This window comes from Mauremys mutica, chromosome 8 (genome assembly GCF_020497125.1).
Source record: "Mauremys mutica isolate MM-2020 ecotype Southern chromosome 8, ASM2049712v1, whole genome shotgun sequence".
Taxonomy (NCBI): Eukaryota; Metazoa; Chordata; order Testudines; family Geoemydidae; genus Mauremys; species Mauremys mutica.
The window spans coordinates 77,600,109-77,612,997 of record NC_059079.1 but is presented as its reverse complement, the minus strand read 5'-3'; the positions used below and the strand labels follow the sequence as shown (position 1 = coordinate 77,612,997).

General features: G+C 45.0%; 1 protein-coding gene across 1 annotated transcript in view; it reads right to left on the bottom strand.

Annotated features, from left to right (window-relative positions):
* HSPA9 (heat shock protein family A (Hsp70) member 9) overlaps positions 1-6,294 on the bottom strand; it is a 32,965-nt gene extending 26,671 nt beyond the window's left edge. The window contains exons 1-2 of the mRNA XM_045027233.1: positions 5,862-6,294; positions 3,663-3,721 (exon numbers count right to left, since the gene is read on the bottom strand). Of these exons, the coding sequence (XP_044883168.1) occupies positions 3,663-3,721; positions 5,862-5,942 (140 nt within the window). The 5' untranslated portion in view covers positions 5,943-6,294. The remainder of the gene's footprint in view (positions 1-3,662; positions 3,722-5,861) is intronic.
* Between the last annotated feature and the right edge of the window lie 6,595 nt (positions 6,295-12,889).

Here is a 12,889-nt window from a genome sequence, read left to right as displayed (position 1 = left end):
AAAACAAATATAGGGTTACAGCAACTAGTGAAACAACCAGAAAGCTTTCTCTCCTTGCAAGATGATGCGGGGAGGGGAGGAATTACTTTTCAACCAGATTCTACCCGCAGTTGGGGAAGCAAATCCATTTTCCACTCTAGAGTAACAGAGGAAATTGGAGAACAACCCAGCTTATGTTGGAAGTCAACTTGGTATCATCAAATTGTGGTTCTGTATTAGATTTGGTCATTCCAGGCATTTGTTGTGTCTAAATTCTTACTTGTTTTCTATGTTCCACTGTGAAATCCCCTGGACTTTTTATTGGCTAACATCACACTTCAAATACTTAAAAGTCTGTACACTATTTGTGAGTGTGGTCCTTCAAAGACTGATGTCAAGTCAGTTCTAACATCCCTAAACAGCAAGTCTTTCATATGAAAGGCCTTATTCCCTCTCCCCAAGCAGAATTAAGCTAAATAAGTAGGGCTGTCAAGGGATTAAAAAATTAATTGCAATTAATCGCACTATTAAACAATAAAAGAATACCATTTAAATATTTTTGGATTTTTTTTTTAACATTTTCAAATATATTGATTGTACAGTGCTCACTTTATATTTTTTATTACAAGTATTTGCACTGTAAACAAAAGAAATAGTATTTTTCAATTCACCTAATACAAGTACTGTAATGAAATCTCTATCATGAAAGTTGAATTTACAAATGTAGAATTACATACAAAAAACCTGCATTCAAAAATAAAACAATGTAAAATATTAAGAGCCTGCAAGTCCATCCCTACTTCCTGTTCAGCCAATTGCTCAGACAAACTTGTTTACATTTGTAGGAGATAATGCTGTCCACTTCTGTTCTTGCTTTCAGAGGACATTGTAAACAAGTTCTCATGGCACTGTTGTAGCCGGTGTCCCAAGATATTTACGTGCCAGTTGTGCTAGAGATTCTTATGTCATCCCTTCATGCTTCAATCACCATTCCTAAAGACATGCGTCCATGCTTATGACAGGTTCTGCTTGATAACAATTCAAAGCAGTGCAGATTGATGCAAATTCATTTTCGTTATCGGAGTCAGGTGCCACCAGCAGAGGGTTGATTTTCTTTTTTGGTGGTTCAGGTTCTATAGTTTCTGCATCGGAGTGTTGATCTTTTAAGACTTCTGAAAGCATGTTCCACACCTCATCCCTCTCAGATTTTGGAAGGCACTTCAGATTCTTAAACCTTGAGTCAAGTGCTGTAGCTATCTTTAGAAATCTCACATTGGTGCCTTCTTTGCGTTTTGCCTAATCTGCAGTGAAAGTGTTCTTGAAATGAACAACATGTGTTGGGTCATCATCTGAGACTGCTATAACAGGAAATATATGGCAGAATGTGGGTAAAACGGAGCAGGGGACAAACAATTCTGCCACAAAGAGTTCAGTCAGAAATTTACTTAACGCTTATTTTTTTAAACAAGAGTCATCAGCATGGAAGCATGTCCTCTGGAATGGGGGCCGAAGCATGAAGGGGCATACGAATGTTTAACATATCTGGCACGTAAATACCTTGCAATACTGGCTACAAAAGTGCCATGCAAATGCCTGTTCTCACTTTCAGGTGACACTGTAAACAAGAAGAGGGCAGAATTATCTCCTGCAAATGTAAACAAACTTGTCTGTCTTAGCGATTGGCTGAACAGGAATAGGACTGAGTGGACTTGTAGGTGCTGACGTTTTATTTTTTTATTTATTTTATTTTATTTATTTAGAGTACAGTCATGTAACCAAAAAAAATTCCACATTTGTCAGTTGCACTTTCAGGACAAAGATTGCACTAAAGAGGTGAATTGAAAAATACTATTTCTTTTATTATCATTTTTATGGTGCAAATATATACACTTTGATTTCAATTACAACACAGAATACAATATATATGAAAATGTAGAAAAACATCCAAAATGTTTAATCAATTTCAATTGGTATTCTATTATTTAAGAGTGCAATTAAAACGGCAATTAATCATGATTATTTTTTTAATCACGATTAACTCAAAAAAGTTAATCACGTGAGTTAACTGTGATTAATTGACAGCCCTAATTAAACTGATCAGAATTACTAGCTGTAGCTTTTTATTTCCTATTTACAATAATTTCCCCTATACATAGTTTTGATTACAAATTCCCATGTAAAAGGCTATTTCTTGCAATCTAACCTGGAAAATCCGTAATAGATTTATTCATTCATATAGCAAGCATAAAAACTATAGTACATTTATGAAGAGTTAATACAGAAATCCATGTTTTTTTGTTATCAGAGACCTTCATTTGTATCTAATAATTCAGATGTTAGTAGTCACACCTGCTTGAAAGCAGTTGCCTGGAGGGGAAAAAAAGACCATGAAAAGTGCTCAGATTAGTTTATTAGGCAATTCTCAGTATGGAAAAGTGCACATCTATAGATAAAAGAGATGAACTAAGGCCCTGTTGAGGTCCTCTGAGCCTGAGGTATTTAGAGCTACAGCTAGCTTTCTTTTTGAAATAAGACATGCTGACATTTTTAAGCTTTGACTGTGGGGTAACATGATGGGTGGTATTTCTAAATGAAATGATTTACAGAGAGGAGGCTTTTGGGGGAGGCTGAATATCCTTTTCCCTTAGTTTACTTGAGAAGTCTTGCCTTCAGTGGCAATTACGCCAATTTATTAGATATGCAGTGAGCAGAGATAGGGAGGTAGCCCCAGGTATGAATTTTTCCTCTAGGGTCTCACCCCATTCCCACCCCCCACCCCAGCTACCTTACTTCCATGACTTAGTTTATTTGGCTCCAGTGCTGAAGGACTTACATCAACTATATTGTTTTCATCAAGTTATACAACAGACCAGAATACCTAAGGTTTATTTTTACCTTGGATTAACAAATTAAGAAAAACTGCAGAATATATTGTGAGTGAGCACAAACCACTTCAAATTAAAAAATAAATGTAAACTGATCCGCAGAGCTGTGGAACCCTCTCCAACACAGTAATAGAAGATAATGTTGATGATGCATCAGGATTAGTAGATAGTAATTTGTCACACTCATTTAATGTTCTGATTTCATAAGAAAGGGGGATTCCTAAACAGAATAAACTTTTTCAGCGATACAGAGTTCTAAGTGTTTCCTGAAAAAGTGAAGGAAACAAATTAGGAGACGGAGTCAGTCTTGAGAAAGCACCAAGTTTTGCAAATTCTAATACACACACAATTTTCCTCCATTACTTTATACTGGACAGCAGAAGATTGGTGTATTGATTATGCTCACAAAAATGTTTTTGCTTCAAAAGAAGTTTAATCGGCATCTATGGAACAAACTGATGGATTAAATGAAGTTTAAAAGGTTTTATTAAATTTCTTCTGTGTGTTGAAATAAATAGACCTAATAAAATTCCAAACAAACCTAAGAACTTTACCTATAGCAGGAAATTTGTTGCCATACTTAGTATCTGATTATTTATGAAATGCTGTGCCAGTAGAAGCCATTTTGTTTCTCCTTAATTAACCATACACACATCTGACCAAGGATTTCAGATTATGAAGTTGGAGTCAATTTAGGTATCAAGACTGTTGCAGTTTTTTGTTTTTCTTACAGTTCAATCTTTTCCCCTCTCTCTCTCTCAAAAAAAAAAGGGGGGGGGAGACAAGAGAGATACTTACGCATACTTCCTACTTGATACTGTTCTGAGAACATCTTGACTGAGCGTATTCCAGACTGCCTATAAAATAAAGTCAGGATATTACAGCAATGAGAGGTTTCTTGCATCTTATTTCAGGTAAGATTACCTCACATCCAATATTTTAAAAGGATCTGTAGCTATGCTACCTTAAAATCATAAAATGTGATACACCTCCACTACCACATTAGCTTTGTGTTTAATCTTCAAAATTCCTTTTACTTAACTGAAAACTCAAACTGAAAACAAGGACTCAAGAAAATATTTCAATATATTATACAGCCATAGAACATTTACCTTAAGTTTTATTATTTGTTGTTTATATGAAATGTGAACACTTTAAGACCCAATATTATTCGAGCTGAGCAAGTTGCTGGTATAGAAGATTCTTGCTATGAAACATGCACAAGTTAAACTTGTTGCAAATGCTGCAACACGTAAAGTTGAACCTTTAGCATGATACAGGCAGCAGCAGATAAACATTAACCAAGTTTCTTGACATTTCCTCAAGGGGTAGACTAAATGACAGTGCTTCAGAGTTTTATTCTTTCGACTAGGTTAAAGAGATTCTGGATAAAACACGTCAGTGTTTTTGAGTCTGTAACCTCATATAACATCTTAGTACAAACAGAATCCCATCATGAGAAGAAAATACTGCTTTGTTAATACATTGAGACTAAACACCCCTCCTACTTAGCATACACTTTGACCTGGAGATGAGTGAGAAGAGGAGAGGCAAGAGACAAAAAGGAGAGAGTAATGGCTAAAGCCTGGTCTACACTTAAAAATTTGATCAACCTAGCTACATTATGTAACTAATGTCACACCCTGTGGACTGCAGTTATGGTGACCTAATACCCAGTGTAGACATGGCTAGGTCAGTGGAAGTATTATTCTGTTGACCTAGCGATCACCTCTTGGAGAGGGGGATTAACTAAACTGATGAAAGTGGTTCTTCTGTCAATGAGGGAAGCATCTACACTATGGTGCTGCAGCACCATAGCTATGCCACTGTAAAGCATCCTGAGACCGTGACAGAGTATCTCTCTGTACACAGACCAGGGAGTTCAGACACTAGGTTACTGTTCAGCATTGAAACGGTCTTGCAACACGATCCCCATTATCCTTGAACTACTTAACCATTTGCACTTCTGTTGCCTCATCTGTAAAATGGGCATAATATTTATTTACCACAGGAAAGTAGAAATGCTTAGCCAATTTAAGATTCTCATTACAGGGTCAGATACAACTCCCATTAAAACCAAGGGGAGTCTTTCAGTTTCAAATCCACCAAGTTACCTTTAAAATCTCTTTCTTGTCTGTCAGCAATACCAACTAACAAATGTACCTTAAATAAAGATTCTCTACTAATTTTTGCAGTTTTGAGGGAGCAAACAAAGAAGTTACAAAGCTGTTTACTTTTAAAAATGGTTCCTAGAACATGTACTTAGTTAGGTTAGCTGAAAACCCCACAGTAGTATAGCTGAACTCTGGCACTAAACTCTGTCAACACATGCCAACAATGAAGGTCAAAGGAAGAGCCCCCACCCTCTAAGTACCAATGACTCTGTGTTGAGCCATCTTTATGAGTTATTCCCATTCACCAGCCTGGGTGTTAAAATCAGAACTCTCCTGCTCTTACAGTTAAATCCATTTTCAATGCCCAGATTCCAAAAGAGCCCCGCCCCCACCACTTCCAGCTGCCCCAGTTCTCCGGTGCTCCCTCATCGTTAACATCTTAGCGCCTAACGGCCCCCTGAACGCATCCCCCAGCCGTACAAGCCCGCCGGGACGGATGGGGAACGGGACCGAGATTACAAGACTGGCTCCAGGTGGCCTCGGGGCAGACACCGATCCAAGCTGGAGAGTTACACAACCCCGCACGACGCTGGCCCTGAACTCGCCCGGAGCTCAGCACGGGGCTGCCAGCAGCAGGGCCTCCGCCAGCCATCGGCCCCGGCCTAGCCTCCTCCCCCATCTCAGCCCCCCCCCCCACGTCACTCGCTGGCAGAGCCCAGCCATAGCCCCCCGGGGGGGGCGCCTTACACGGGTGCCCCCGGCCAGCACCAGGGGAGGCCGGTTCCTGCACCCCTCCCCCACCCTCGTGCTCCCTGCACCCCGCGTGCCCCCCCCCCGCCGCCTGCCCCATCGCTTCCCACCCCCCACGGGCCCGGCTCCGCACCTGAGCGAGGCCGGGGCTGGGAGCGGTGCCCCGGCGGGGCAGCAGGTGGAGGCGGGCGGCGGTGCGGCTGGCGCTCAGCATGGTCCGGGTGCGGCGGGGCCGGAGACTCTCACGCGGGGAGGAGAGTGCGGGCTGCGCAGCGGCTCTTCTGGAAACCTCCACCCACGTGAGCCGGGTCAGCGCACCCCGACGGGGCTGTCTGCTGCAAAGGCCTGACCCCGCACCAACGCCTCAGCGCCCCGCGCCGCAGCGGAGACTACGCGGCGGCTCCGCGCGGCACCTCCCTGCGCGCTACCCGATCCCGCGCTGCGGCCGACAAGCCTCCTGTGAAGCGCGGGCACCCTGGGGGAATTCCACACAGGCACCGTGATGGGCAGCTGGGGTCCTGACAGAACCTGCGTACTCAAGGTCGGACGGGATGAAGCGCTGGGAAATTGCCGCGGCCTTGCGTCAGGGCGACTGCACACTACGCTTGCGCCGGTTACGGCAAGAGCGCATGCGCTCTGTGCTCAGGGCACATGCGCAGATGAGCCGGAGGGAGGTGGCTGTTTCCGGCGCTTTACTGATTACGCGCAGTCGGAAGGCTGCGGAGGGATCACGTGTGCTCTGCCCCCAGGGGTGGCTGGCTGCTACTGAGCCGCTAGGGGTGTGGGAAAGCAGCCCCGGCGGGGGCGGGGCCTTGCGGGGAAAGCCCGGGGGCGTAGCTGCGCACGCACAGCCTCTCCGCGCAGGACTAGGCGGCTGGGCTCCCCTCTCGCCGCTGGCAGTACAGGGCTGTGACACACGGTCACGCCTGCGCACAGCAGGGTGGGTCCCTCCTGCCCTGCCCCCCCTTGTCCTGTTCGCTCCGTGCAGGACACTGGCCTTATGGGCTCCTGGCTCAGCCTGGCACGCCCATGGGCAGCACTGGCTATGGAGCCCCTATGGCCAGGGGGCTGCTGCTTGGGGCCACACTGCCCTGACGAGGGGTCTCTTCTTGTGCTGCAGCAGGCATGCCGAGCCTGTTAACCTGCCCTGCCACCACGCCGCTACACATGTGTGCTGTGTTTCACACCAGCATTTTCAAAAGTGGCCGCTGCCCAACCTCAGCCACTTGGGGCCTGCTTTTCTGAGTTGCTGAGCCCAGCTGCAATCAATGGAGATTCTAGTTACTCAGTATTCTGAAAATCGGGCCTGTGGAAGTAGGGAAAGAATTAACAAGGATTTGAAGGGGATCTTAATGCATGTCAATCAGTTAGCAAGAGTCAGGCTAGTAGTTAGCAAGAGTTAGGCCACACTGTAACCCTAATGACGTGAGACTTGTAGAAGCGAGGATGGTGTGAAGCGAGAGGGAAAGAAACTGTGTGAGAAGTTATTATGACCTTGCAACTGATAACTAAATATGTAGACTGGCATCTCCTAGAAGTGAGAAAAATAAGATAGCAGGGTGGCTTATGTATAAACAAAATGCAGTTGTTGCTCATTATTGTCTGTATTATTGCTTGTTATTGTCTGTAACAAAGGTATAAGTGCTTGCTGTAATTGTTTACCTGTTGAGGGACCTGTCCGGGACTGGGGCGATCCTGTGTCCTAGGACACTCCCTCCCTCTATTGTAATTACTGGAGAAATAATAAAGTATTTGATTTTGCTGCACCCAAAGAAAAAGCAAGAACTGAGTTTTTCTCTGACAGGCCCAAGATGTCCCAGGCTGGGCACCCAAAAGTGAGGCACACAAAATCTCCTGCTACTTTTCAAAATTTTGGCCCATGTGATTGCCCTGGATTAAGTAGTTAGGCAGTGTTGGAGCCCAGCATGGGACCCAGAGGTTCCAACTCCCAATCCCACTCTTAACCATTTATTTCCCAACTCTGCCACTTGTGCATTTTGTTACCCCAATTTCCACATATCTTTGCACAGGATTTCCCATTAGTACATAGTATATATGAACAAGTGCAATTTACACTACTCTAAAAACTTTTGTTTCAGTCTCTGTAGGACAACAAACACTACCTTAGGTCATGTTTGGATGCTGATCGTCACAGCCAGAAAGGCAGGGAACAATTTTCAGCTATTGAAACCCTGCATTCTGTAGGATCTGAATCTATTGGAGGGAGAGGGGGCTGTGTTCAGATAAATAGATAAATGAGCTGGAAGTACAAACAATATACCCATGCAGCAAATCATGCATCCGACGAAGTGGGTATTCACCCATGAAAGCTCATGCTCCAAAACGTCTGTTAGTCTATAAGGTGCCACAGGACTCTTTGCTGCTTTTACAGATCCAAACTAACACGGCTACCCCTCTGATACAATATACCCATGTAAGCATGTCTGTGGGTGCTGCTTTGTCACATTACCAGACGGGGGCAGCAGAGTGCCATGCTAAAGTTGCATCTCTTTCAGACTATTCTTGTGAATTATGAGCAGTATGAGAAAGACAACTTAATTCAAATAACTGACAAATAACTTGCAAGTATTGGCCAGCCTGCAATTAAAGCAAAAGTGCTCTCAGAGGGAGCTGTCCGGAAGCATTGTCTGCAACAATCCCCCCTATTTTCTTTTCATTTACAGAAAGAACGTCTATCCAATCCTGCTGAAAAAGAGCCTCTAATTCTTGGCTCAGTTGCACTAACTGTACAGGCTGCTATCAACAAAGCAGTGGCCAATTCAGTACTCCACAAGGATGTTATAATAACAAATGAAGAAAGCAGCTCTCTTGAGTAGCTGAACTCAGCGCCTAAAGATTTCCTCTGTTGTGTATTTGGTTGTCATGGGTTTTGTTACTATGGCAACTGAGTTAGACTATTAAGGGATAGCTCAGCCGGTTTCAACCGGCTGAGTGAGCTCTCTGTGTCTGTAAATAAAATGGAGGTTTTGGTTAGCTGTCTGCTCTCTGGCCTCAAGTGATTGCTTCCTACACCGGCTGCCCCTAGGACATAACACTGGCGACGAGGATGGGATCCTGGTGCTGCTCCAGTAACAGAAGGAAGTAGAAGTCAAGGTAAAGACCAAACAAAGAAAAAAAGCTGCTTGTTTGCACTGACTGTGAAAGTGAAACTAAAAATCATGGCTACTCTGACCAGGCCCTTGGAGCCTTTTGATGAGAATACAGAGCAGTGGCATGTGTATACTGAGCGTTTTGAGCTTTTTGGTATTGCAAATGACATTACAGAAGCGAAGAAGGTGCCAATATTCTTAACTGTTGTAGGGGCTAAAACCTACTCTCTGCTGTGCAGCTTACTACACCCTGTTAAGCCTGAGACTAAATCTTACAGTGACATTGTGGAAATCCTGGGGTCTCATTTCTCCCCAAAACCACTGGTAATTGTTGAAAGATATAGGTTCCACAAAAGAGACCAAAAGGAAGATGAAACAGTTGTACAATTTGTAGCCATTTTAAAAAAGCTAGCAGAACACTGTGAATTTAAAGAGATGTTAAATGATGCCCTGCGTGACAGGTTAGTGTGTGGCCTCTGCAGTGAAGCTATACGGAAGCGCCTACTGACAGAGGCTCAGCTTACATTACAGAAGGCTGTTGATATTGCTGTCTCCATGGAACTGGCTACAAGGGAGGCACAATACATCGGTGCATCCCCTAGGGTGCAAAAAGTGTCACAAGAACTGACCCACAAAACGGTGCAGAGTCAAGAATGTTACCGCTGTGGTAAGCTGGGTCACCAGGCATCAGAATGCTGGTGTAAGGACCTGGTGTGTCGACACTGTGGCAAAAAGGGACACATTGAGTATGCCTGTAAACAAAAGAAAAAGAGGCCTGTGGTCTGGCCGACAAAAAGAGGAACCTTGCATACCCTAGAGCAGACCCAGGATGATCAAGGTGACACCTCCTCACAAGAGGAAGTGCCACTGCATGTTTTGTCTTTGGCAGCGGGCTCACATGAATACTGGGTAACCCCCTTATTGGAGGGCAAACCTATACGCATGGAACTAGACACCGGTGCAGCTGTCTCGCTGGTTCCTGAGACTGTGTATAAGGAAAAGCTACAGCATCTTCCGCTTAAGGCAACAAAAACTGTTCTGAAGACGTATACAGGTGAAGCTGTGTCCATGTTGGGCACTATTGATGTTAAGGTGGAGCTCAATGGACAGGCGGCTAAATTGCCACTGTTTGTGGTGAGAGGTGACTACCCAGCCTTAATGGGTAGGTCTTGGCTTGGGAAGATTCAGCTGAACTGGGCAGAAGTGCACCGGATGACTAAAGAAGAAACCAGTCTAACCCCTATACTAAGGAAACATGCTGCTGTTTTTGGAGATGATTTGGGAAGTATGAAGGGAATCACTGTGACATTGAACATTAAACCTGGCAGTCCACCAAAATATCTGAAAGCCCGAACTGTGCCATATGCCATCAGGCCAAAAGTTGAAGCAGACCTGGAGCGCCTGGTCACCAATGGAGTCCTAATACCAGTTACCCATAGCTCATGGGCCACTCCTATCGTTCCAATAGTGAAGAAAGATGGCTCTCTCCGGATTTGCGGTGATTGTAAAGTCACTGTCAACCCAGTGTTGTGTGCAGAGCAATACCCGCTTCCCCGCATCGATGACCTCTTCGCAGGCCTGGCTGGGGGACAAAAGTTCAGTAAGATTGATCTGAGTCAAGCATATTTACAGATGCACGTCGATGAAAAGTCCCAAGAGCTGTTGACTATTGTGACTCATAAGGGGCTTTATCGATACTGTCGCCTACCCTTCGGAATCACATCGGCTCCCGCCCTGTTCCAGAGGGCTATGGACCAGATCTTGTGTGGCTTGTCAGGAGTTCAGTGCTATCTGGATGATATCCTGGTCACTGGAAGAAATGAAGAGGATCACTTAAAGAATTTAGAGGCTACCCTACAAAGACTGGAAGAGTATGGCCTACGAGTTCGCAAAGACAAGTGTGAATTCTTCAAGCCCTCTGTTGAATATTTGGGACACATCATCGATTCTGCAGGTCTTCATAAGGCCCCTGCAAAAGTTAAAGCTATTGTGGAGGCTCCCCCACCTCGAAATGTAAGCCAGCTACGCTCATTTCTAGGACTACTGAACTATTATGGAAAGTTCATCTCACAGTTAGCCACACTGCTAAAACCACTTCATGAGCTCCTTGGGCAGAACAAGGCCTGGAAGTGGACTGAAGCCTGTGATGTTGCATTTAACAAAGCTAAGGATGCATTGTTAAATTCTGAAGTTCTAACGCACTTTGATCCATCCTTACCCCTGCAATTGGCCTGCGATGCTTCCCCTTATGGAGTGGGAGCGGTCGTGTCACACATTATGCCTTCGGGAGAAGAAAGACCTATTGCTTTTGCTTCACGCACTCTAAGCAAAGCAGAAACTAACTATGCCCAAATCGAATGTGAGGCATTAGGAATTGTTTTTGGAATTCGGAAGTTTCATCAGTACCTGTTTGGGCGAAAGTTTACTCTTCTTACAGACCATCGACCTCTGACATCAATTTTTGGACCCTACACAGGCATTCCCTCATTAGCTGCTAGTCGTATGCAACGTTGGGCATTGATACTTTCTGCACACACATATGAAATCAAATATCGGAAATCCACTCTGCACGGCAATGCAGATGGCCTCTCAAGGTTGCCTTTACCGGTCAAACATCAAGATAGTGCCCAAAAGGAAATCTTCTACTTTGAACAGGTAGAGAATACACCCATCACTGCTACTCAGATAAAGAAGGCAACCCGCGTTGACCCAGTATTATCCCAAGTTATGGACCTGGTGATGCATGGAAAATCTCGACAAACCTCTCCGGTCTCACCCGACCTTGTTCCCTACATGTCCAGGCGGACGGAGTTATCGGTCCAATCTGGTTGTTTGTTGTGGGGGAGGCTGTCATTATTCCACCACCCCTGAGATCACAGATGTTAGAACAGCTACATTCCGGTCACTGTGGAATAGTGCGCATGAAGGAAATTGCACGAAGCTATTTTTGGTGGCCTAGATTGGACAGTGCTATTGAAGAGAAGGCAAAAGCTTGTATGTCATGTCAGAGTGTAAGAAATGCACCCCAGTGGGCACCCCTACACCCATGGGACTGGCCTGAAAACCCGTGGCAACGTATTCACGTTGACTTTGCTGGCCCCCTTGAAGGAAGCATGTTCTTGGTGGCAGTAGATGCCCATTCTAAATGGCCAGAAGTCTCTATAATGCAGTCCACTACTGCAGAGAGTACTATCCAAAAACTACGAGGACTCTTTAGTCGTTTTGGTCTGCCAGAACAACTTGTGAGCGACAACGGACCGCAGTTCGTCTCTCAGGAGTTTCAAAATTTTATGAAGGCAAATGGGATACACCACATCACGTCAGCACCATATCATCCGTCCACCAACGGATTAGCTGAAAGATTTGTGCAGACAATGAAAAACGCTTTGAAATCAGCAAAGGGACAACACTCCATTCAAAAGCGTCTGGATACCTTCTTACTTTCCTATAGAAACACACCTCATGCTACGACCCAGGCTTCCCCAGCCTTTCTAATGATGGGACGACAGCTGCGCACTTGCTTTGATCTGCTGAAACCTTCTGAAACCAGACAAACTGTGCAACATCAGCAGCAATATCAAGTAATCAGACGGGCACCCAGAGCAAAAGACCGAACCTTTAGCCCAGGGCAGCCAGTTTTGGCTCGGAATTATACTTCCAGAGCTAAATGGGTACCGGCCACAGTCATCACTCAAACAGGACCTGTTTCCTATACAGTCCGGACTGCAGAGAATCTTACCTGGCGGCGACATGTAGATCAGCTGTTGCCAGGTCATGCCAGTCTTCAGGACCCATCTGCAGTTGAGGGGTCTGACTTCACCCCTCCTGGTGAGACACCGAATCATGAGTCACCTGTTCCTGACTGTTCTCCTCCATTACTGCCGGCAGCTGAGATACCCCTTTGCCCAGCACGAGCTGATACCACCTCCTCACCTATTCGTGCTGCGGACCCTGAGCCCCTAGTACTTTCGGATGCAACAACACCAGAAGTTCGCCGTAATCCACCTAGAGACAGAAGGCCTCCTCATCGGCTGGATCTTTAGTTAGGGCG